The sequence below is a fragment of the Poromitra crassiceps genome, assembly GCF_964638095.1.
Source record: "Poromitra crassiceps genome assembly, chromosome: 22".
Taxonomy (NCBI): Eukaryota; Metazoa; Chordata; class Actinopteri; order Beryciformes; family Melamphaidae; genus Poromitra; species Poromitra crassiceps.
This window is the reverse complement of record NC_139647.1, coordinates 2,059,841-2,083,565: the sequence shown is the minus strand read 5'-3', so window position 1 is coordinate 2,083,565 and position 23,725 is coordinate 2,059,841. Positions and strand designations below refer to the sequence as shown.

At 44.4% G+C, this 23,725-nt stretch overlaps 2 protein-coding genes across 3 annotated transcripts in view; one reads left to right on the top strand and one right to left on the bottom strand.

Moving 5' to 3' along the window:
* Positions 1 to 219: 219 nt before the first annotated feature.
* On the top strand, positions 220 to 6,798 carry LOC310796082 (alpha-taxilin-like; the record flags this gene model as incomplete). Its single annotated transcript, XM_083658233.1, has 6 exons — positions 220 to 238; positions 3,068 to 3,146; positions 4,509 to 4,591; positions 5,145 to 5,278; positions 5,652 to 5,744; positions 6,739 to 6,798. The coding sequence occupies 6 exons, from the start codon at positions 220 to 222 to the stop codon at positions 6,796 to 6,798; spliced, it is 468 nt and encodes a 155-aa protein (XP_083514359.1).
* Positions 6,799 to 17,510: 10,712 nt separating this feature from the next.
* Positions 17,511 to 23,725, bottom strand: part of LOC310796552 (apoptosis-stimulating of p53 protein 2-like) — a 44,299-nt gene continuing 38,084 nt past the window's right edge. For both annotated transcript variants that reach the window (XM_083658757.1, XM_083658758.1), the window contains 6 exons: positions 21,249 to 22,102; positions 20,271 to 20,408; positions 19,916 to 20,049; positions 18,875 to 19,041; positions 18,295 to 18,494; positions 17,511 to 18,164 (listed from right to left, as the gene is read on the bottom strand). In XM_083658757.1, coding sequence (XP_083514883.1) covers positions 18,123 to 18,164; positions 18,295 to 18,494; positions 18,875 to 19,041; positions 19,916 to 20,049; positions 20,271 to 20,408; positions 21,249 to 22,102 — 1,535 coding nt within the window. In that variant the 3' untranslated portion in view covers positions 17,511 to 18,122. The remainder of the gene's footprint in view (positions 18,165 to 18,294; positions 18,495 to 18,874; positions 19,042 to 19,915; positions 20,050 to 20,270; positions 20,409 to 21,248; positions 22,103 to 23,725) is intronic.

Sequence of the window (23,725 nt, the reverse complement as noted above, 5' to 3'; positions counted from 1 at the left end):
AGCCAGTATAGCACAAACATCAAAGCAAATAGAATAACCAGCATCTTACCTTTAGTAGTTTAGTAGAGCATGCAGTCATTGCCTCGGTCCTGTGGTGTTGCTGGGTGGCCAAGTGAGGGGTGCGTCCTGGCTAGGGCTCTCTCGTGGGCGTGGGCGTGTCCTCCGAGTCCGTGCTGCTGGGGCGAGGTGCAGGGTCCTTCCTGGTAGGCTTTAAGTGCGATGGTGTCGGCTCCTGCTGGTACTGGGGCCGGGTGTAGCAGACTCCTCTCTGCCCAGACTGCCCGGGCAGCCCGGCTGCTTCTGCTGCATAGACATTGGCGCCAGGTGGGCGCCGGTGTGAAGCTGCTCTGCCCCCTCTCCTCTCCTCTTCTCTCCCCCTCTCCTCCCCCCCTCTCCTCTCCTCCCCTCTCCCCTTCTCCCCTCTCCTCTCCTCTCCTCTCCCCTCCTCTCCCCTTCTCCCCTCTCCCTCTCTCCCCTCTCCCTTCTCCTCTCCTCTCCTCTGGGTGGGCCTGGATAAAATTGGGTGGGCTTGGATAAAATTGGTGGGGCAATTGCATGACGAAATTTTGTGCGCAAAGCGTGCAAAATTCCTAGATGTCATGAAGTTGTCATGCATTAGACTCTGGAGATGATGTACCCTGCGTTTTTAAGCTACAAAACCATTAGCTAGCAAGGCAGCAGCAAGTTTGCCTCTAGAAAACAACCAATTTAAAAAAAAAAAAAAAAAAAAAAATTGGGTGTGCCAGGGCAAGAAGTGGGTGGGCCTGTGCCTACCCAGGCCCCCCCGTAGATACGCCCCTGCCCTCTTCTCTTCTCTCCCCCTCTCCTCTCCTCTCCTCTTCTCTCCCCCTCTCCTCTCCTCTCCTCTCCTCTCCTGGGCATCCCAGGCCTGGAGCCCCCCTGTCGGGCACCAGAGACCCAGGCCAGCCCCCTACCTCCACACTGCCTCTGCCCAGGCCTGGAGCCCCCCTGTCGGGCACCAGAGACCCAGGCAGCTCCTCAGAGCCGAGAACCAGAGGGGTGCGTGATGCACTGCTGCCTCACCTCTCCTCTCCTCTCTCCCCTCCTCTCCAGCTCTCTAGTGGCCTCTAGGGTCCAGACTGACACTCAGCGCTAAGCACTGCCTTTTATAGCCGGGCCAAACATTTGAATTTGAATTACCGGATGGACCATATATGGACTTCCTCCCCCCGCTTCCTCCCCCCGCTGTTACTGCACGTAAAGTTTAAACAGTCTAACGGCTGGCCACATCTACGCGTCGTTTGACGCGTGCTGACGCTGCTGCCTGTGGTGTTTATTGTGTTTGTAGGTCTGATGTAGTTCATGCGAGGGGCATGCTGGGAGTCAGAGCTCGATTGGGATAGAGAAGCTATCAAGTGAAAACACTCAGGTAACGCATTATTAATTTGTGTCATTTTGCTTAAATGTCATTGTATCGTGATAATTTCGCATGTTTAGTATGGTATCTGACACGCCTTCGCCAGTCTAACGGAGCTGTTTACTAACGTACATGTGGTATTTGGCGAAGTAAAGTTTATTGCCAGTGTTAGCCAGCACGATTAGCCACCAGCTACCTAGCTGCTGCTACTACAGCGTTACGGTTAGCATTGCTAACGTTAGCACTGCATACAACAGCTAACGTCAACCAACCAGCCTACCCTTATAGGTAACGTTCATATTCAAATGTCATATTCTCTGCTAGGGAGTTCAGCTGGTGTTTTCCTGCACGAGTCAACTGCGCACACACACAGGGGCTAACGTTACATCAACAGATGTGCTTGCTAGTTAGCTTAGCTACACAGGTAACTTATAGCGACGTGAGTGTAACGTTAAGGTTACAAGTCATAAAACCTGGTGTTATTATCTAACCGTTATATATATATATATTGGTACAGGCAAGTTAGTCTAACTGACGCAGTAACGTAGCTATTATTCTAGTTGGGTTTCAGCAAGCAGCAACTTGCGAACAAGGTTAGTTAGCTTATCATTAACTTCCGCCCTGCCTGTCGCTTGTCTGTCAGTCCCACGAACTTTTACATTGTGTAACTTAATTTCTAGCGATCAACCCGTTGGGAGGGCTTAATTAATGCTAGTCGGCTTTAGTGCTGAGCTTTAACCTGAAATGCTGAAAAGGAGCTTATGATTTGAAGTAACGCTAGCTATTTGTAGAAGTTAACTTGCAGGCCTGAGACTGCTGTCAAGATATGCTCAAGTCAAGACAAGTCGTCCCCTGGGTATATTTTGGACGTTCATGTGCTTACAGTTTGATTTGGGTATCCTAGCGTATATCTTGCTTAAAGGCTAACCTAAAGCTCCATCTCCAAAATTGAACCCTGTCAGGGTATGTTGTGAACTTGCAGTGCTGACATTTTTAGCCCCATGTGGCGTAGTCACCATCTACCTTATGTCGCATTATAGTTCATATTCTGTTTATTATTGCTTTGTCTTATTATAGTCAATTTGTTCCTGCAACAATGCAATTTCCCCTCAGGGATCATTAACTGCTCAGTTTAGCTAGTCCTCATTTTTTCTCTCTCTCCTAAACAATCAGCCAGCGCCATCAATCTAGTGATTTTTTTATTTTATTAAAAAAAAGAAAAGAAAATCATCCAGGATCGAACCACTGAAGTGTTTTTAGTTTAATATAAAATTTGATTGAAGTGGGCACTGGCCCAGCATAATAATAAAGACTGGCCTAATCATAATAAAAGCACATGATAAAGAATTATCCTTGAACACGTGGCTGTTAAATGAAGTGATGCGTTTCCTGCAGCAGTTTGACTGTAAAATAAGGCCCAGGTTGAAAATAACCAGAATGATCCTGAACAGCAAATGTAAAAACGTTCATGAAGTGGAAAATAGGTGAAATCACTCTTCTATGTTATCACTCAGCCATTTCTCAATGTTTTCCTGCTGATACAGGGGAGAGAAAAGGCTCACCATGCAATGCACTCAGCAGTCTTCTAACTTCAATGAAAAATGTCTGCCGATGCCAAGGTTTTCTGATTGGTTCATAAAAAAAAAGATCCGAAAGGTAACTTTAATTTCTCTGATGGTCTTGTCTCAGGGAAAGAGGTTCTTCTGCTGATGCAGGCCTTGAACTCCCTGGCCACTCCTGAGAAGAAACTGGCTGCCTTGTGCAAGAAGTATGCGGACCTGGTAAGCTCCGGGACGGTCAGTCACTCTTCAAATATTTCCATTTCAGTTAGACTTGAATGCTAGGGCCAGAGTTAACAGACAAAATTACTTAAAGCTAAACTTGGGACTTGTCCCAAAAATGCTTAAAGGAGAACTTCACCGAAAAACAACACTGATTTGTTTTGCGTTCATGCTCTCACAGTGTGAGATCACTGCTTACAGTTTTTGGATATGTGTGTGTGTGAGACTCCCACGCACACACACACATATCCGAAAACTGTAAATAGTTTTGCAGGCATCCATTCAGTTTGACAGTTATTGAGAGTTGATTTGAGGTAAGTTGTGGTTGTGGACCAGTTCAGTCATTTGTGCATGAATGACATCACTGGTCCACAACTGAACTCAAATCAACTCTCGGTGACTGTCAAACTAAATGAATGCCTGCAAAACTGTTGACAGTTTATGTGAGATCACGTGCAAAATAAATCAGCATTGTTTTTCGGTGAAGACCTTTAAAGGGACAGCTCACCCTAAAATCCAAAATACATAATATTTCCTCTCACCTGTAGTGCTATTTATCCATCTATATCATTTTGGGATAATTGCTGAGTTTTGGAGATATCGGTCGCAGAGATGTCTGCCTTCTCTTGAATACAATGGAAATGGATGGCACTCGGCTTGTGGTGCTCGAGGCACCAAAAAAATTTATTTGAAAAACTCAACAGCATTGTCTCTTCCCAGAAATCATGACCTGGTTACTCAATATAATGCACAGAGTTTGTTGTGAGCAGTTTCGTGTAGGAACTATTTTCTTTTGCAGTCTCATGTAGGAACTAGCTAGCAGTCAAAAGAAAATAGTTCCTCCATGAAACTGTTCATAACAAGGTCTGTGGATTATCTTGAGTTAACAGGGTCATGATTTCTGGAAAGGGACATTGCTGTTGAGTTTATCAAATGTATTTCTTTGAGCACCACAAGCCGAGTGCCATCCAGTTCCATTGTATTGGAGAGAAGGCAGAAACTCTGCGGCCGATATCTCCAAAACTCACAACTAACACAAAACGATATAGATGGATAAATAGCACTACGGGTGAGAGGGAATATATGTACTTAGGATTTTAGGGTGAGCTGTTCCTTTAAGCTTAAAGCAGTTTTGGGACAATTGTGGAAGTCATTTGTGTATCATTTCACATATTTGGTATCGGTATAAAAAACGTAGCAATAACCAGTTTTAGTCATGTCAACGTTTTAATTGTGTGTGTGTGTGTGTGTGTGTGTGTGTGTGTGTGTGGCGTTTGCAGTTGGAGGAGAGCCTGAAGGCGCTGCAGAAGAAGCAGTCTCAGATCGTGAAGGAGAAGCTCCACCTGCAGGGCGAGCAAGGCCATCCTGGCTCGCAGCAAGCTGGAGAGCCTGTGCAGGGAGCTGCAGAGACACAACAAGACACTGAAGGTCCGCACCAACCACACATTTAACATTCTATTTTCTATTCCATGTTGTGCAAAATATCATCTTTATTATCACATGTCGTACATTACATTGATATAAGTGGAACCATGAACATAGTGGTGTCTCGAGCATCAGTTACCGGTTTGTTCCTGACCTATCTAGATTGGTACAACATGAGTATTTTCTCCTCATTCACCATATTCACCCAGCATACTCCCACCCAGAGTCGACTAAATGGTCACAAAATATTGCCAAACCACGCTGGTTTTACGAGATCTAATCTCTGCCCACCACTTTACACCACACTGGATTGTTTACATCCTGGCAGTAGCAGGGAAGGGTCTACAGGGGGTGGCTGCTTAACATTTTAGACGCAACCGTTAGAAGCACACATTATTCATTTAAAAAATTTGTTTGACCGTGACTAGTATTTCTGGTGCCGACGACTAGCGAGGTAGCGGCCATTTAAAGCGACTAGTCGCGCACATCCCTAGTGTTGAAATGGCACAAATCCCTCTCCTAACCTGCCTCGCTCACCTGCCCCTGCGCTCTGGTGGCAGGAGGAGAACGCGCAGCGCTCCAGGGAGTACGAGGACCAGCGCAAGGAGGCCATGCTGCACTTCCAGACCACCTTTCCAGACCACCAGCCGACAAGCTGAAGAAGCTCATCGAGCAGTACGAGCTCCGCGAGGAGGTAAACTCACCCTTTTATTCAATTATTGTGCTTCCAGGAAAAATTAGAGAAATTATTCCCAGGATTAGTGTCTTATTCCTGCAATTGCACAGATAAACGTTCCCATGCGCTCCACCACCAGCGCTCACCGCCACTCCGCCATAGTCTCTACAAGCACTGACCATCCGGGGATTTCCCCCGTCTCCAGGTAAAAGCCTCCAGCCAATCACCGCTAAACACAGCCCCCGAATTCCAAGGCGTGCCAATCACTCTCCACGGGAAACGTGAATTTGACTGACATGTTACGCGACCCGAAGTTGAAATATCAGAATGAGACAGCCTGTGAGATTGTCCAGTGTTCCTTTATGTCTGACTGTATTTTCATATATCTCAGCTCTCTCTGTACATGGACAAGTTTGAGGAGTTCCAGAGCACTCTGGCTAAAAGCAACGAGGTCTTCACCACCTTCAGACAAGAGATGGAGAAGGTGAGGGACAATCGGGACTCGGATATTATAGACGCTTCTCTGTTTCAGAGTTGTGCACTTGCCAGCATGAGGCAGAATGTTTCTGATTAATTTCAAAAGGTTTGAAGACACTTTGGAGAAAAAAAAAATAGCTTTTCTACTAGAGGACTGGGTTCAACTGAAATCACCTTCTCCTATGTGTGTCAATCACATCAGCAGCGTTACCAAATGAATACAGTAACACATTTCATCAAACCAAAACCTAGTCCTTTTAGACCATAGCACATACAATCCTATAGCTTATTTGATTATTGGCCTTTTATCATTACCAAGGTCATGTCGTGGTACTCTGCAGGCCGGATATGACCAGCAGAATATTATACTTCTGGTCATGTCGTGGTACTCTGCAGGCCGGATATGACCAGCAGAATATTATACTTCTGGTCATGTTGTGGTACTCTGCAGGCCGGGTATGACCAGCAGAATATTATAGTTCTGGTCATGTTGTGGTACTCTGCAGGCCGGGTATGACCAGCAGAATATTATACTCCTGTTCATGTCATAGTACTCTGCAGGCCGGATATGACCAGCAGAATATTATACTTCTGGTCATGTCATAGTACTCTGCAGGCCGGATATGACCAGCAGAATATTATACTTCTGCTCATGTCATAGTACTCTGCAGGCCGGGTATGACCAGCAGAATATTATACTTCTGGTCATGTCATAGTACTCTGCAGGCCGGATATGACCAGCAGAATATTATACTTCTGGTCATGTCATAGTACTCTGCAGGCCAGGTATGACCAGCAGAATATTATACTTCTGCTCATGTTGTGGTACTCTGCAGGCCGGGTATGACCAGCAGAATATTATACTTCTGGTCATGTCATAGTACTCTGCAGGCCGGATATGACCAGCAGAATATTATACTCCTGGTCATGTCATAGTACTCTGCAGGCCGGATATGACCAGCAGAATATTATACTTCTGCTCATGTTGTGGTACTCTGCAGGCCGGAGGGGAAGGACTATGCGGTCCACAGGCTGGTTCTGGGGACCCACACATCAGATGAGCAGAACCACCTTGTCATCGCCAGCGTCCAGGTGCCAAATGATGATGCCCAGTTTGATGCCTCACACTACGACAGCGAGAAAGGAGGTAAATACGGCGGGAGTTGTCTGCAAGCTTAAATCTTATTAAAAAAAAAAAAAAAAAATCACATCCAGTTGTTAAAGTAAGTGGTGCAGGTTTGTGCAGGTTGAACCCTATAATCCTTCCCCCTCCCCCCTCTCTGGCAATGTGTGTCTGCATGCATGTGTATAGGCGCTGACACTGCGCAGCCTCCACTTGGAGCCTTGCCGCGGACTAGCGGCGACAGCGAGACTGTGCATACTCGAATGTAACTCGGGGCGTTTGGCTGCGGTACACGTCCAAAACACTAGGTGGCTTGTGGTACACTAAGTCCATTACATATGACGTTATCATGTCATTTACCAAGAACTTGCATGTCGGTGGGGGGACATTTTATTGTCCCTCCATTTCAATACTCAATTCCGGTGAGCCTGCAGAAGGCTTTGCTAGATGAGGGACAAGCACTGTTAAATGAGGAAATGGCATTTCCTCATTCCTCACAACAACTACGTCAGCGGATATGTGCGCTGCCCAAGCGAACGGCCAATCGCAGCTCTCGTGCTGGTCACGCGACGTCCGCGTTGACGCCGCGGAGTCACATTTTCGAGGAGCTGCACGCCCCCCCCTCCGCCGAGCTGCGCCGATAGGACGGCCAGCTGCGGCGACCCGTCGGCGCTGGCGATTTCGCGTAAGCATAAAACCCGTTTTAGTGTGTGCGTGCGTGTTTCACCGACCCACTGTGCTTCCTTGTCCTTTTACAATATTGATGCTGTCAAGTTGAAACCGTCTATAAGACCATCACAGAAATGTCAGGTTTCAAGCTTAGTTTAGTTAGGTCAGGGGATTAGGTTTTTGTTGCTTTATAAATCAGGCTCATCCTGTAAAAACTAACCTGCCTCCAATAAAGCAATAACATAAGAGCTCTATAGGGCTTCAAGATTGATCTGTCTATCTCACATCAAGACACTCGATTATTCAAATTATTAAAGTTGGTTAGTGGTTTGGGTTTCCCTCTGGTGCCATTCTGTTAGATTTAGCCAGAAACCATATTTCCTACACGCAGCGATTCCCAAACCGCGGGCCGCCGTGGACGGTGGAGGTACTGCAGGTGGGCCGCGAGTTTGTCAACACTGCCGATAAGCCGTTTTTTCCCTCCCGGAAAAACGTCTTTTTAATAAATTTTCCATTCACAACAACGTCAGTTCCCCTCAAGCGAGGAGGGACCGCCCTCTCTCTCTCTCTCTCTCTCTCTCCCCCCCCCCCACCCTCTTTGACTGTCTCCCTCTTTGACTACTTTTCAAGTGTGATTCTTGTCGCTCTCCATTCTTCCTGGGTGCTGAAACTGTCTTATTCTGTCTCCCAGCAGGTATGTTGATGGGTGCCGTACTGTGTGCAGGGCTGCTGAAGGCTCCCTGCTGCTCTGGTGTGATGATAGAGGTAGTCTGTGTTTGTGAGTGTGAACAGATGTTGAGCCATTTGAAGGTACAGTTGAAGTCTAAACCTCAGTGCATACTACTGCATACAGAAGCCAACGTAGCAGCATTACAGATGGCAGAAGAACAATGTTTTGAGAAGATGTTTAATACTTCTATTTTATTTGATCCATAAAATATGTCTACTATTAAAGGAACACTCCGTCCATTTTCAACCAGCTTTGTATCATTAGAACATCAGTAGTATATCAGAAAACTGTAAACGGTTTTGAAGTCTGTCATTTAATTTGACAGTTATTGAGTGTTAAAGTGTGGACCAGTGACATCACTGGTCCACACCAGTGGGCAACAGAATTAGGGAATGTATGAAGCCAGTCGTGAAATTCCATTAATTCGAAAAGTCCGCAGGGGGGCGCACGTCAGGTCCGGAAGTGACGACACGTACATTGGCTCCAATGTAAAAATGAGCCGACTTCTCTCTCGTTCTGTGTCTTAAATAAACATTTTCCGAATGAGCTTATGGTCTGAATAAACAATTTCAAGTCTTTTTCATGCTCTCCTGGGCTCCGTTTTCTAAATTATGGTCCCATTTCGAGTAAAAGAGCCGATAAAAATTATAACTTTGGGGGCGGGATTTTCTTTGATTTACACCAGCCACAGGAAACCAGATGATTCCAACCAGTTGCCAAGGCAGGCTAGCTAGCTAGCTAGCAACGTAGCCAGAGATTAAAAGTAAAATAACAGAAACAGCGTTACCCTTATGATATTTTAATGATGTTAGTAGACACACGTAATAGTATAGATCCCCGTTATGAGGTATGTTGATCAAAAGAACACCTAAAACGCTATATCGAAATCGGGTTTTAGTGGACGGGCAGCTCTGAAGTTGGGGCTTCAGAGCTGATCTGCGGCTAGCTAGCTAGCAACGTAGCAACAGTATAGAGCCCCCGAGGTCTGTTGATCAAAAGAACACCTAACGCTATATCGTTATGTAATGTGACTTGTGACATGATCACCACATTTCAATAAATATAACGTTTTTGCACATTTGAATGCTGCTGGTCGTTTGTTTAATGCTGTATATATTGGACATTTAAAGCTGATACACAATTGTGTTGAGGTATTCCGCAAAGCTCAATTAAAAATATAACGTGTAACCACGTGTAACACTTGAAACAATCAAATTTAACTTTTTCACAGCAATACACAGTCCAGCCCACCATGGTATGGTTAAGGATTGGAACCATTGTTTGAATTATATCGAAATATATTTGCATGGTGTAGCATGTAATGCAGTCTGTTAAGATACTGTAAACATGCTAGATACTCTGTGACACAGAAAGGCAGACGAGCTAGCAGCAGGGATCTTGTCACCCTGATTTCAGATAAACTTGTCTGTCTAGTAGCTAGACAATATTACTGTACCATAATACCACAAGCTAAAGGCAGCATACACCAATGGAAGGATGGGTAGCATTTGTCATCCAGGCTATACAGTAACGTTAGGCTATTATAAAGTTATGAAACGCTGATTCAGACGTTACAATAATATGACATAATATGAGCCAGTTAGCCTAGCTAGAGAGAGTAATTTCAGACCACCAGATATCACCATATTTCATTTCAATAAATATAAAGCATTCGTTGATTGAAGCAGACTGCTGATCGCTTGTTTCTCCGTCGTCATGTCCTCATGGTCCAATCTTCGGTTCGTAGTTCGTGTTCACTCGACATCAACAATCTTTATATCACATCTGATCATTTTATCCAACCTGCCTCTGACCAGACAACTAATGGATCGTTCTGCGCGATCATATTTGCGACATTCAGATACATGATAATATACAACAAGGCTATCTTTGTTGACAATGTTTATTGACAAAAGCATTAAAACAAGCAAATATAACAATATTCTCCGGTCACTGGCAGATACTAGCTAGGCTACAACTTGTTCAAAGCAAATCTCTCATGTCAGCATTTGGCTTGTGTGTTATGGCAATTTCCTATGTTGAAACAACTGATCAGCAGTAACATGTAGTTTAGCGTTAATCTCAGGAGAACAGAATATTATAGCTTTGATCGTCACAAATCATAATCCTCTGTTGTGTGTCCCATCAGTACTGGACGGCGCCTACCCCTGGAAGAAACGAATTAGACACTGTTAATCACTGTATAACGTTAATGTCTGCTTACCCAACACTACGTGCGATTGGTAAATACTGTAAATGCAGAGGTGGATAAAGTATCCAGAGGAGTTTAACCCCCTTGTTCCCCCTCATTGATTGATAGTTGATCTAACGTTAGCTAGATATATAACGCTATAGCTGGTAGATCATATGAGTATGCTTTGAGTCTGCCTCATCTCAAAGAGGTAACCTAGGTAAACAGAACTGCGTTTGTTTTCTGTCTACGTCCGAATCTGTGCAGCATGCAATACTAGACACTGTTAATCACTGTATAACGTTAACGTTTGCTTACCCAACACTATGTGCAATTGGTAAATACTGTAAATGCAGAGGTGGATAAACTATCCAGAGGAGTTTAACCCCCTTGTTCCCTCTCATTGATTGATAGTTGATCTAACGTTAGCTAGATATATAACGCTATAGCTGGTAGATCATGAGTATGCTTTGAGTCTGCCTCATCTCAAAGAGGTAACCTAGGTAAACAGAACTGCGTTTGTTTTCTGTCTACGTCCGAATCTGTGCAGCATGCAATACTGTTTAACGTTGTATAACGTTAACTTATGCTACTCTAGTCTAACGTAGCTAGCGTTAATGTCATGCTATGTAATTAGCGTTACGTTAGAAAATAAGATTACCTCGATTTTGTGGAAGATGCAAGCGGCAGGCTGGTGACGCCGCGCGAGGTCTGGAGGAAATAATACTCTGGTTTTTCTTCGGGCTATTGTATTCAATGTGAGAGCAATGGAGCAAGGCTAGCAATAGCAACTAACGTTAGCAACATTTGTTAGCCAAGCTAACGGCTAGCAGGGAAAATAACATGAACAAGATGGATGCCGTGGCGGAGGAAACCCTCCCCCGAGTCCCGTCCACGCTCACGCCCTTTCCTGTTTTCCCGGCTCCAGGTTTGAACAGATTTCCCACAATGCAACAGGAAAATCCATTCATCCAATCAAACGAAATCAAACAATATCGGGAAGTGAGCTTCATTTTGCCGTGTCAAAATCATATAGCTAAGGTGGTCCAGATATTATGTACTGTCAATGTTTTCATCCCACGATTTCTTAAGACCCGCCCTACTCTGCCCTTGATTGGTTTACCCTGATATTCTTACCCTAACCTTAACCAATCGTCAATCATCATGCCTAAACACAACCAATCACCACTCTTGCCTAAACCCAACCCAAGGCAGAGGAGGGCGGGCGTTAAAAAGAAGACATGGGACCAGTTTAGCCTTCAAAATAAAAGCGCATGATTATCATTATGACATCAAATATTAGTTGTGTGTTGACTGGATTTTTTTTTATCAATTTAGAAGTAATCAAAGCACACACAGATTTGTCAGCGAGCATTATCCTTGATTGGGTGTTCAACTTTTAGAAAGTCATATTCTTTTTTGGAAATTTTAAGAATGAGAAGTGTCCGTGTGTGTGTGTGCGCGTGTGAGTGAGTGAGCAGAATTTGGGCAGGCCACAGCTATGCCGTTTTACGTGCGATCGGGCTGAAACTTTCAGGGGGTGTAAAGAGCACCCGGGCGGGTGACCAGACGGAGCCGGATTTTTTTTTAATTATGGTGATTGATAGAGAATAAATTCTATACATCCGCTAAATGTGATAATTAACAGCTTATCTAACCAAATGAATTGAGGCCTTGAGTCCAGGAAGATTTAACATAAAAGTATATTTAATACCATACATTCTCAGCAATACATGTATATTGACAGAGGGCTGAACCTCAATGTACACAATTCTGATATGTCATACAGAGTCAAATATTCAGCGGCGATGTCACAATTTGACATACGCTTTATACTGTAAAGGAGGAAGAGCAGAGAGGAGGGGGATGAACTTTGAATTGTGTGTGCGTTGCTCCAGTCTGACTGAGAGACTGTTATCAATTGTTATTGGACACGATGCACTGCCCAAGGTTTCAGCAAGCAAAAAGGAGAGAAGTCCTCTCTATGGGTGGGTGAGATGTCATGGGTGAATCTATATGTCAGATGTCATATCATAATGTGTATGTCATGTCATCGTTAACTTATAGCATTAATTATGTGTATGCAATTATAGCTTATTGGGAAATACCAATGGAACTTATATTTTTCTCCAACAGTGATTGTCCTAATGACCTAATGATGTGATGTAGTTCAGTGATGATGTCATCAGTGATGATGTCATGTTCCAGAGCAGGGGGGGCCTAACTCACAGGGGGGTCCCCACGGGTCCGCTAGTAGGCTTACTGTTAAATCTGTTGGGTCTCCTGGAAGTCTATTATAAAAAAAACATCATCTGAAAGTTGTCTTAAACATTGATTCATTTACATAGTCACCCTATGTCACCACCCTCACCCTAATGATTGTCTAACCACCATCGGATGTGTGACTAGGGTGTGGCCTATCCCCAGTATCTGTTGTCATACTATTGTTGAGGGCCCAAACGTCACACAATAAATAGAAATATATAATGGAGCCGGAGTGTGCTTTTATCTTTATACACAGCATTACCACACATCACACACAGAAGATGTATTGCATCTGAATTTCAAATTATAATGTTGCTGAGAGAGAGGGAGAGAGAGCAGAGACCTCAGCTGCCACTGCATTGGAAGCACTTTTCACTTTTTCTTTGCCTTCTTCAATGTCAACTACTACACACACATGCACACACATGCGTGCACACACACACACACACACACACACGCAAAGATACTCTATCATGCACACACACCGACAAAACCGTGCATCTCTAATATAAAGAGGGTACAAGAAATGTGTGTGGGTTCAGGCTGTTTTTATGTTTTTGAGAAACAGCGCACCCTACTGTCCTCTCAATATACTGCTCATCCAATATGATTTGTTGGTCAATGTTATTGTTTTTATTTATCCTTTAATTTGAGCAGGGTAATCACATTGAGATTCCAAGCTCTTTTTCAAGTGAAGGCAGAAGGCAGCATACAGATAAGTTCATACAGCATGGTAGTATAAAATATATTATAAATATATAATAATAAGTATAAAATAATGCCATAATCCAATATAGGCAGAAAAGTAGCAGCCACAAGCCACTTCTTTGCTTAAAAGTTAACAAGGCTTATTTCGAAAGTAAAACCCCAATTTAAGTTTATTCTTTTCCCTAGTTGGTCAATATGGAGTTTAAAAAAAAGACAATTGTTGGTCAAGAAGGAAAACTAGGTACTTGTAAGATGACACCACCACCTTACAGTAGTAATTTGAGGCATACTGTAGTAGCACACTAGCAAACCCATCAACTTACAGTAGTCACAGGACAGGAAAGGGGAGACAGATAGAGCTGATAAAAGATTGTCTTTAATGTTTGGCATTGTTAATGAAGTCCATACCACAGCAGTTATGGGAGTAGGAAAACCACTTTTACAACCAAACACTGTTTGATCATGCTAACACCATATGTACAGGAAAGCACATTGAAAAGTGTATAAAGTATTTATATGAGAAGACTCAAAGTCAAGAACGGTGCAGACGGCCACAGTCTAATGGATTTGTCCTTTTTCAAACATTGATTATAGATATTTATCAATTACATCGATTTCTGGAGTACATGTATATACACAAAACAACAATAAACCTTTGTGGGGGGGGTCTGCAATAATTCTCAAAAATATTTCACAATACTGCTGTATGTACAATAACAGAATTTACATTGAAAAATTCTATTGTACCTATAGTTTTGAGTATCACTCCACTCACTCAATTATCTTCAATGCCAGCAAGCTCACAATAGATACCCACAATAATGTATCTACCTTTAGGTTGATCTCCATACAAAGTACAGTAGCCCATGCAGTACCCTGTGCCTTCTGTCTTGGTACAGTTTTGGAAACGTGTTTGCACAACTGATGATTTCACATACAAAAATAGATGTTGTCTAGTCAGCTGACAACTTGATGTACAATAACACAGAGCACCCACCTGCAAAAAACAACTAGGAAAACAAGTGCTTGATAAAATATTAGCTATAACCTTCCAACCCACCGCTGAGCGATACATCTTCCTACCCGCCGCCGAGTGATACATCTCGAGAAGCAGCGCCGCTGTCAGCCTGCACAAAGTAAACCTCTACATTTTTCTGTAGTTTTAACTTTTTATGTGTTGAGATAATGACAGACTGTGAAGAATGGTCTGACTGAGAAAGTGAGCAGCAAGGCTCAAAGTGTTACAGTTATGCAGCGCAAACACTAAAATATTGACTTAACATAATTTTGTCTTGGGGTTGGTAATAAGATAATATATCTAGGACATTTTTCTCACAGATGACAGATACATACAGGCAATGCCGCAGGATGTATGCTCAAGCAAACATTCTGTAAGTTGAATAATGTGTACAGAAGACATCTGTTCAGATCATATTGTACTCCACTCTATATGCTGCATGCTTAATCTGTGTTACGATTATGAGGGGGTCTTTGGAAAGAATGAACAACTTTTACTTTAGCAATTTTCCTACATTAACTTCACAAAAAAATAAACGAAAAACCCATTTCTGCCATAAAAAGTGCTCAAATGGCCTATAGCCTGATTTAATTGTATGTGACACACACCCAAACCACCTATGCACTGTCATAGCCATTCAAATAAATAGTTTAATTTAGCTTTTTATTTTAAGTATTAGGCTACGAATATTTTGACATACAATTTAAGTTTAATTTTGATTTGTTTATTAACTTAATGGGTTGTATTTAATTTTTCTTATTATAGATTAATGCTGTGAGACCGGGCAGCTTTATAAACACAAAACAAGTGTGTATGTTCATTATTACCGGTAGTTAAATGAATAATAAATAAAGTTGTAGCTACTTACATCATAAGTGCACTCTCCAGGCCTCTGGATAGCGGCCTGCAGGTCAGGAGCATCACGACACGGAGTACTCCTGCCTTGCCTGGATGAATGAAGATCATAGGTGTGGATGATGAGGACTCTGCCCAACAGAATTATGCCGTCGCACAACAGTTGCTGCAACAACTGTTCTTTGCAAAATGCACACTACCAACTGCCCGGCAGACCTGAAAGCGCTCTGCTCAGTTAATTATACAACTTTGGACAGAGAGCGGCCTAAAGAAAGAAAGATCCCAGCAAATACAATAGGGTTCAATAGCTTATACATTTGGAGTTCAGTAAGAACAATAATACACTGTAAACTTAGTACAAAGTATTTTATTGTAAATATTTGAAATACTACATGTGCGGTTATAGTTTTGACAAAAAGACAAAGGAAAAAAGGTAACAAAAATAAATACATCTTAACTGACAGTCATGTGATGAGCAGAGTGAATGTGTTTCATGTTTATTTATTTTGCTTGAGACGTGGTTTGACTTAGAAAGCATCATCTGCCCTTTTAATGTCTCTTCATTACTACAAAGAAGTTGAGGTTTCTGGGATTAGGTTTACCTGCTGACATTTTTATCCTAGTGGAATGATGCGATAAAATTCGTAAAAGTCAAACTGCATGGGGCGTCTGGTCAGGCAGGGGGCACTAGACTAGTGCAGCACTAGTCTAGGTAGCGTGATCCTCCCACGCGCTACGTCCTGCTGGTGACACTCCTCACGGTCAGGTGAAAATATGCACATGTAGCGGAGGAAGCATGTGCTACAGTAGTGTACAACTCTCCCCAGATCAACAGAGGGGGTGGAGCAGTGACTGGTGCAGCAGGGGGAATGGCCATTTACAATAGACCGCTTTTGTGTTTGCAAACAACGATTACATATTTTCGTGGGCGCCGCCGAACTGGTTGCAGAAAAGTGAAGCGTACTCACTGTGGGGATCCAAATTAATGACCAGAGGCAGTACCAGACATCGTCATATACCCAGTGTGAAAGCTCAGTGTCTATACAGCACAATACTTTTTTCCCTCCATATTCCGGTAATCTCTACTGTTTGTCTCCTACTTGCAGAGTTGAATTGTGTTTTACAACATTTTGGCCTGAAAAATGCCTCAATGACCAATGGGACAACAGCACAGAACATGACAGCCAATCAGAGCTGTCTCTTTCAGGCCAAAATGGCGGATTTGCTGTGCGGCGATGTTGCAATGGAACAACCTATTAGCCTTCTGTTCTTATCAATGTAGGTTTTCTGCAACCACTGACGTAACCCCATGACGTCCGCTCCAAATTGGTCTATAGGGGAGAAAACGGGGGGGAACCCGAAGACATTCTCACAAAACAAAGATGTCAAACTGCATGACATCTTTTCTTTGGGCAGGTGGTGTCTCAACTTCTTTCCAAACGCCTGTTTTCACAACATCATACCTATAGTAACATGTAACTAGCTGCTGTGACCACATCAGATGCACAGTGTCTATGGTATCTCAACCACATTGCCAGTGAAGAAAAAAACAGTCCGACTTTCGGGGAATCGTTGACCACAGAATCGAGAGCGATAGTTCAAACAGAAGTTTCACTGCTGTGTTTTCAACAACACATACACGAATCATGTAATTTTCTATGTCTTTCACTAGAACAGTGGTAGTTGCGGGTGAAAATGTGCACCTCCTCCAGTGCGGTTATGCAGAGGATAGTCACTCAACAAAGATGATAACAACAAGTACCAAGCGGCAAAAGATTGTCATGGTAACAGAAAGCGAGCATTTCAAAAGCATCAGCATCCACTCACTCACTCACTCACTCATGCACGGCTGTGCCCGAATTGTATGAGACCAGAAAATAAGCAGTAACCCAGGAGATAAAACAAGCTTCAAAAGACTACTCAAAAGTGTAAAAAATCACTTTCTGGCATAAAAATACTGTTTGTTCCATTTACATCCCAACGTTTGAACTTCGATCACTTTTATAAACTGTTCAAGACACTTAAATCTGATTAAAAAAATAAAGTAAAAAAGAAAAAGAAAAGTAATGCCATTAGTGTCTTAGAATCCTCTGCTGGAGATACAGAAAAGTGCCAGTTGGGCCAGAAAGTTCCTTCATGTTGTTTGGTTTGTCCTTGATTCTTCATTTGATTGTTGGCCTATTCTCTCCCAGTCTGTTAAAGCCTCTGTGTGTGTGTGTGTGTGTGTGTGTGTGTGTGTGTGTGTGTGTGTGTGTGTGTGTGTGTGTGTGTGTGTGTCTGTGTGTGTGTGTGTGTGTGTGTGTGTGTGTGTGTGTGTGTGTGTGTGTGTGTGTGTGTGTGTGTGTGTGTGTGTGTGTGTGTGTGTGTGTGAGCGCCTGGTAACACATCCTGATAACGTGACCTCACATCCTGTTTCACTCTACGTACCAGTCTGGACTGCTTCCAGACGCACACATAGATTTCAGTGGGTGGGAGGGTACTTTCCTTGACAAACAACTCCTTCAGCCAACCAGCATCATCAAATCCAATCCAGATCCACTCAAAAGAACGTCTTTTCTGCTGAGGAACTCCGCTGGTGCATACTCTTGGTTTGCGTTAGGTTGTGTCAACTACAGAGCAGGCCCTGATTGGCTCGGCTACATTCTAATTTCTGGAAATCACTGGGGGTGGATGAAGTCCAGAATTTTCCGTGGAGCAAGACAGAATGTGAGGTCATGTGATCAGAATGTTTTTTTTTTTTTTACCAGGCTGTGTGTGTGTGTGTGTGTGTGTGTGTATTTTGGGGAGTCCATCTGGCAGATTGGAATATCCAGGGATCTTCATGTTTTAAGCCAGGCTTCTCTGTCTCGGCTTTATTCTGGGGTACAGCTGTGAGGACAACAGGAAGACACACATCAGTTCATAAATCAACACTTCTAGATTTAAGACACAAGTTGATCAACCTCATGAGACGTTCCCGACTTGTATGTTTGACATTTAGGAGATCCCTGGCGCTCACCCCGAGCAGGTTGCGTGGAATGTAACCCTCGGTGTCGGCCATGCGCGCCCACCACCACTCGATCTCGTCCTCGTCCTCTCTGCGGACGATGGTCATGCAGTCGCCCTCGCGGAACGCCAGCTCGTCGGCGTTCTCGCCACCGTAGTCCCACAGGCCGTAGACCACGCCCCTGTTCATGATGCCCATCTTCTCCTGCACACCTGAGGATGGACAGGAAGGGGATACATCCAAAAGTAAACATCGGCACAAGCAAATGATAAGAATACCGTTTTCTTTACGCAGCTACAACAGCCTAAACGCTGCGGCCCCCATTCATTGTTAATGGTTCCTGTGTAGGTTGTCTGTGAAACCAGCCTTAAGATTAACATGATTTAATATCATGTAAAACATAGTACATTCAATCAGGTGTGTCCAAACTTTTGACTGGTAGTGTGAACTCAATACCGCCCCCATCTGGCGGAGTCAGGTTACATCACCGTAAAAAGAAGAAGGAAAAAAAAGAAACCGCACGCATAGCACACTCCCTTCCCCCACACACACACACACACACACACACACACACACAAATAACTTCACTGACCGTAGAGGAACTGCGAGCACTGTGTGTAGCCCTCCTCCATCTCCTCGCACTTATCAGCCGCTGTCTGCATGTCGCTGTAAGTCATAGCAAACACTGCTGCTCCAGACTCCACCAGGAACTTGCACACTTGCACATTGTTGCAGGAGGCGGCGCAGTGAAGAGGCGTCCTGAGGTGGTGGGGGGGGGGGGATGGAAGAAGATGGATGAGGAAATGGGAGGGTGGGTGTGGGCGGGGAGAAAAGGAGTTTACAAATGCACTCAGGGTCGGAGACGAGAGAAAATGTTGTGCATCAATGTTATTGACTTTGAAACTTGCTAACCTAGCGTTAGCTTTCTGGCTCGTAGCTGAGCCAAAGGGGTCTGTGAGCTGAGTTGAGTGGACTACTAGAATGATCTCCTGTTGCAAAGTCGTATGTAAGGTTCGTCCTATTTACTGGAGTAGTAACGTCTCCATTGCATAAGAAGAACCTCGTGGGCTGGTACAGTAATGATTGTTCCAGGTATTAGTCAATCCCTCAGGTGTTACCGCAAACGGAGTTATAATAATAATATAATAATACATTTTAGTTGTAATGCACTTTTCATTTGCAACAAATCTCAAAGTGCTACAGAGCAAATAAAGTTCAAGAAAAAGGCTCTGTTAAAAAGGACGGTTTTTAGTCCCCTTTTAAAAGCATCGACTGTCTGTGATGCCCTCAGGTGGTCGGGTAGAGTATTCCACAGACAGGGTCCAGCTGACCAGAATGCACCATCTCCCATAGAACAGAGCTTAGTCCTGAGGGGATGGAAGGCAGGTGTTGGTGGACGTTGGGGGGGGGGTTTGTGGGGTGAGACGGTCCTTGAGGTGGGGGGGGATATCATTTGGAAGTGGACTGCACAGGGTATATTCAGCCATGTTAAGTAATATGGCTGAACACCCTGTGCAGTCCACTTAGCTGGGAACCACTTGCTGAGCGCTTACTGTTTTTGTTTTTGCTTACTGCTGCTCTAGCGCGACATCTAGTGGGCAAAAAACAATAGCATGCAGTGCCTTTAACTTACCAGCCGTCGCTGTCAGCTGCGTTAACATTGACGCCGAACTGGACCAGGAACTTGACGATCTCCGTGTGCCCGGCACAGACGGCGTTGTGTAGAGCAGTGATGCCTTCATCGTTGGGCTGGCTGGGATCCTCCACCTGTGATTGAGGAATTAAGAGCAAACAGAGGTGCAACTTGGTCAAAACTGAATATTCCAGTGTCAACAAAATCATATAGGCCAAAGAAAATGTTGTATTTTTCATAGAAATGTATCTACAGATGGTTAAAGAGCCAGGTAATGTAAAAAAAAAAGAAAAAAAGAGCAACATAAAGTGAGAGGTTTCCATGATGTGTGTCTCTTGTGGAGAAGAAGTCTCACCTCATAGATGATCCTCTGCACCAGGTCAAACTCTCCCTCCAGAGACGAGTCCAGCAGCAAAGCCAGCGGGTTGAATTTCACCCTCATGTCGTGGTCGATGCGCTCGGACCCAGCCTTGCGCAGGTTGGTCCTCTTTCCCTACAGACACAATCACACAGGTGAGAAGAAGGCCAGCACCTTCTCAGAGAGAGAGAGAGAGCAGCCACTAACAGAGGAAGGAGACTGTTCAAAGTCTCATCGCGACGTCTCTCCTGTCCTGCCCAGGTGAGAAGTGTTCACTCTCTGGCTGTGGTCACTTTGGACTGAGGGGCGGAGAAAAGGAGGGACTCGTTTCTCAAGGCTCCTAGTTGATCGCTAAGCCAGCTTAGCAACACAAGCAGTATGAAACAAATTGGTTTCACTAACCCATGATTATTATGCAAGCTGATTAGGGATAGTCCACCTCCAGTCAAGTGAAAAAACAGCCCCTTTAGTCTTTAAATAAGTCTCAAGTGGAACCAGTGGGTTTAGGTGACATGAGGTGGGGACCAGGGAGGGGGAAATGGGTCAGAACCAGGTCAGAACACACAGTTAAACCCTCTTATGGAGGATCAATACAAGCTTGCTGTTTATTCTCAACATAGAACACAGCTAAATAAATGGAGGGGCGGTGTAGGTTGAATAGGGTCCACTTTCTCCACAAACAATGGCAGCGCTTGACAGGGATTATTTCATTATATAACTTCAGATCTGTCCACCAGCAGGCCAGTATAAAGGAGAATGTGGACAGAATAATAAGCCTGTGGAACTAACAAACATGTGAGGGAGTTCATAAACACATCCAGTACAGAACAGCAGAAGATAATCAGAGGATAATACAGAAGGATAATCTATACTCTGGATTTGAGACATTATGCACGTTCTCTACACCCATAACAACAAACACAACGTAGGCTACAGAGAGCCACATCGTTTCATTCAGCAGACGATGATCCATACCGGTGGCAGAGTGACTTGTCCAGTGACCTCTGGTGCCTTCATGTTAAAGGTGTCCTCCCCGAAGCTCTCCTGCTCCGCTCCGCTGGGGTACGGGGGCGGTGGGTAGGGGGGGAACTCTTCCAGGAAGCCCTCTGGCGGGGGAGGGGGCAGGCTCGGCATCGTCTCCTCCGGGCCAGCAGGGGGCGGTGGTGGGAAGAGAGTGTCCTCTGGCCTGGGGGCCGGGTGGGCTGGGGGAGGAGGGGGGATAATGTCCTCGCTCTCTGGGATGGCTGAAGGCGGGTGGGTCTGTTCTGCGGGGGCTGGGGTGGGGACATTAGGACCCGGGATCTGAACTGGGATCTGTCCTTCCTCCAGAGTCTGGCCATCCTCTGATTGGCTGTTCTCTGTACCACTCAGGGGGCCAGGAGGCCCCGGCCCCACCAATCCCTCCGCTGCTCTCTCCGCTTCCCCGGGATAGGTGGGAGTGGTTGGTGTGATCACAGTTTCCATGGCGGCCAGCGTGGTTTTCTGATAGAGCAGTTTCTGGATGTTGGGCCCCGCGGGGCCCTCGGGTTCCGTGATGGAGCTGCGTTTCTTCAGTGGCCTCGGGGCGTTGTAGAGCTTCTTCCTCAGGGCCTCCAGGTCCCCGTCACTCTGGTGGCGGTAAGGGTTGGAGATGAAGGGAAGGAGCTTGGTGGGGCTGAGGGGCCGGGGAATGCGCTCCGTCTCTGGCTGGGGGCCCTCTGGTGGGCTGGGGCTTGCCTGGGGGGCTCCGCTGTGGTCCACCTCAGACTCCAGGGCCGGGGAGCGGCGGTCCTGATAAGGGTTCTCTGGGTGCTGGGAACCTCCACTCGGGATCACTGGTTTGCCATAAACTACATACACGCACACGGACAGACAGAAAACAAGTTAAAACGTGATGACTGTGGGTATTCTTGCTTTATTGGTTAGCTTAAATGTAACACATTAAAAAAGAGTTTATTTAAATATCATTGGCAAAAGAACAATGAAGAACTTATGAGCTACTTCCTTGGCACAATTTTGCTGTTTACCCCCTTCTAATTTATAACTTACCAGTGAAGTTAAAAGGATTTCTAAAAAGTGTCGCAGCAAATCATCATCGTGGTGTGTGGAAACACAATGCATCATCTTAAGGCTCATATTCACACAAATAAAAAATGCATTAAGTCAAATCTGTGGCTTGGTAATTTAACGTAATGATATAATGGGTTTGTGAGTACCGTGAGAGAGCCACATTACCACTGTCATTTCAGTGGACTGTGTACTAGATCTCTCAGCATGGCAGAGAAAGCTCAAATTCTACCCAGCAGAAGTATTGGTGCATAATTCAAACTTGCTTGGAAAAGACATTAGGGTCATTCACAAAACCCACTTTATGGGTTAAGGCCCAGGGGCGTATATTGACTAAACCCTATGCTAAGGCAACATCCCTGCATCGAATGCCATTTGCCACCAAACCTGGTTACATAGGACTGATGACTGATAAGAACAAATGTGGCCACAAAAGCACAAACAGTCAAACTCAGTCAAGTCACTATATCTCGAGTCCGAGTCGAGTCTATGAGTCTCAAGAGTTCGAGACAAGTCGAGTCCGAGTCAAGTCCCCACTACCTGAGTCCGAGTCTGGAGTTACTGAACATGAGTGTGAATTCACATGTAGGTGGAAAACATGTGTCTGCCCATGCACGGAATTGAATAATATCATGGTATTAAATTATTAATATAGCTATCAATTAGGGCCTATTAGAAAAATACTAACAAAAAAACTGTCTTCATCAATTAATTTAAGTCAGAGTCCTCATCTCCAACTTCAGAGTGCATGAATGCTCGAGTCCAAGCCCGAGTCATCAGGGCTCAAGTCCAGACAAGTCGAGTCACAAGTCCTGAAAATGAGTCCAGGTCTCAGACTCCAGTTTGAGTCCTGGACGTGAGTACTACAACACTGAATGAAAAGAAAATCCTATCAATAGAATCAGGCTGGAGAAAATGTGTTCCATGTCATCTCCACAACTCCAGCCAGCAACCAGCATGTCTGGTTAGTTACTCATGAGAAGGGAAGAAGGTACAGATGGCTTAGGCTCTCTAGCTGCTCATCTGGTGTGTGAAGATGTCCATGCTGATTTCAATCTTCAGCAGGGCAGCAGAGGGGCACATTCACCTTACAGGTAAATACATCAGAATGACACACAACCCTTATTTTCATGATCAAGTCATGTATTTTTTTCAATTCATCGATTCATCATTTACTCAATTAAATGTCACCAATATGACAAATCACAAATTACCAGGTTCCAAAGTCATCTATGAATTGCTGACCAGTAGGGGGAAAAAAACTAATATTACAATGATATGAAATGGAGAAAAGCTAGCAAACCATTTGTGAGGCTTTACCCAGCTTCACACATAATTTGTACTTGATAAATGACTAACGATTGATTATCACGATTTTAATCAATGAATTTTCTGTTGATCGAATA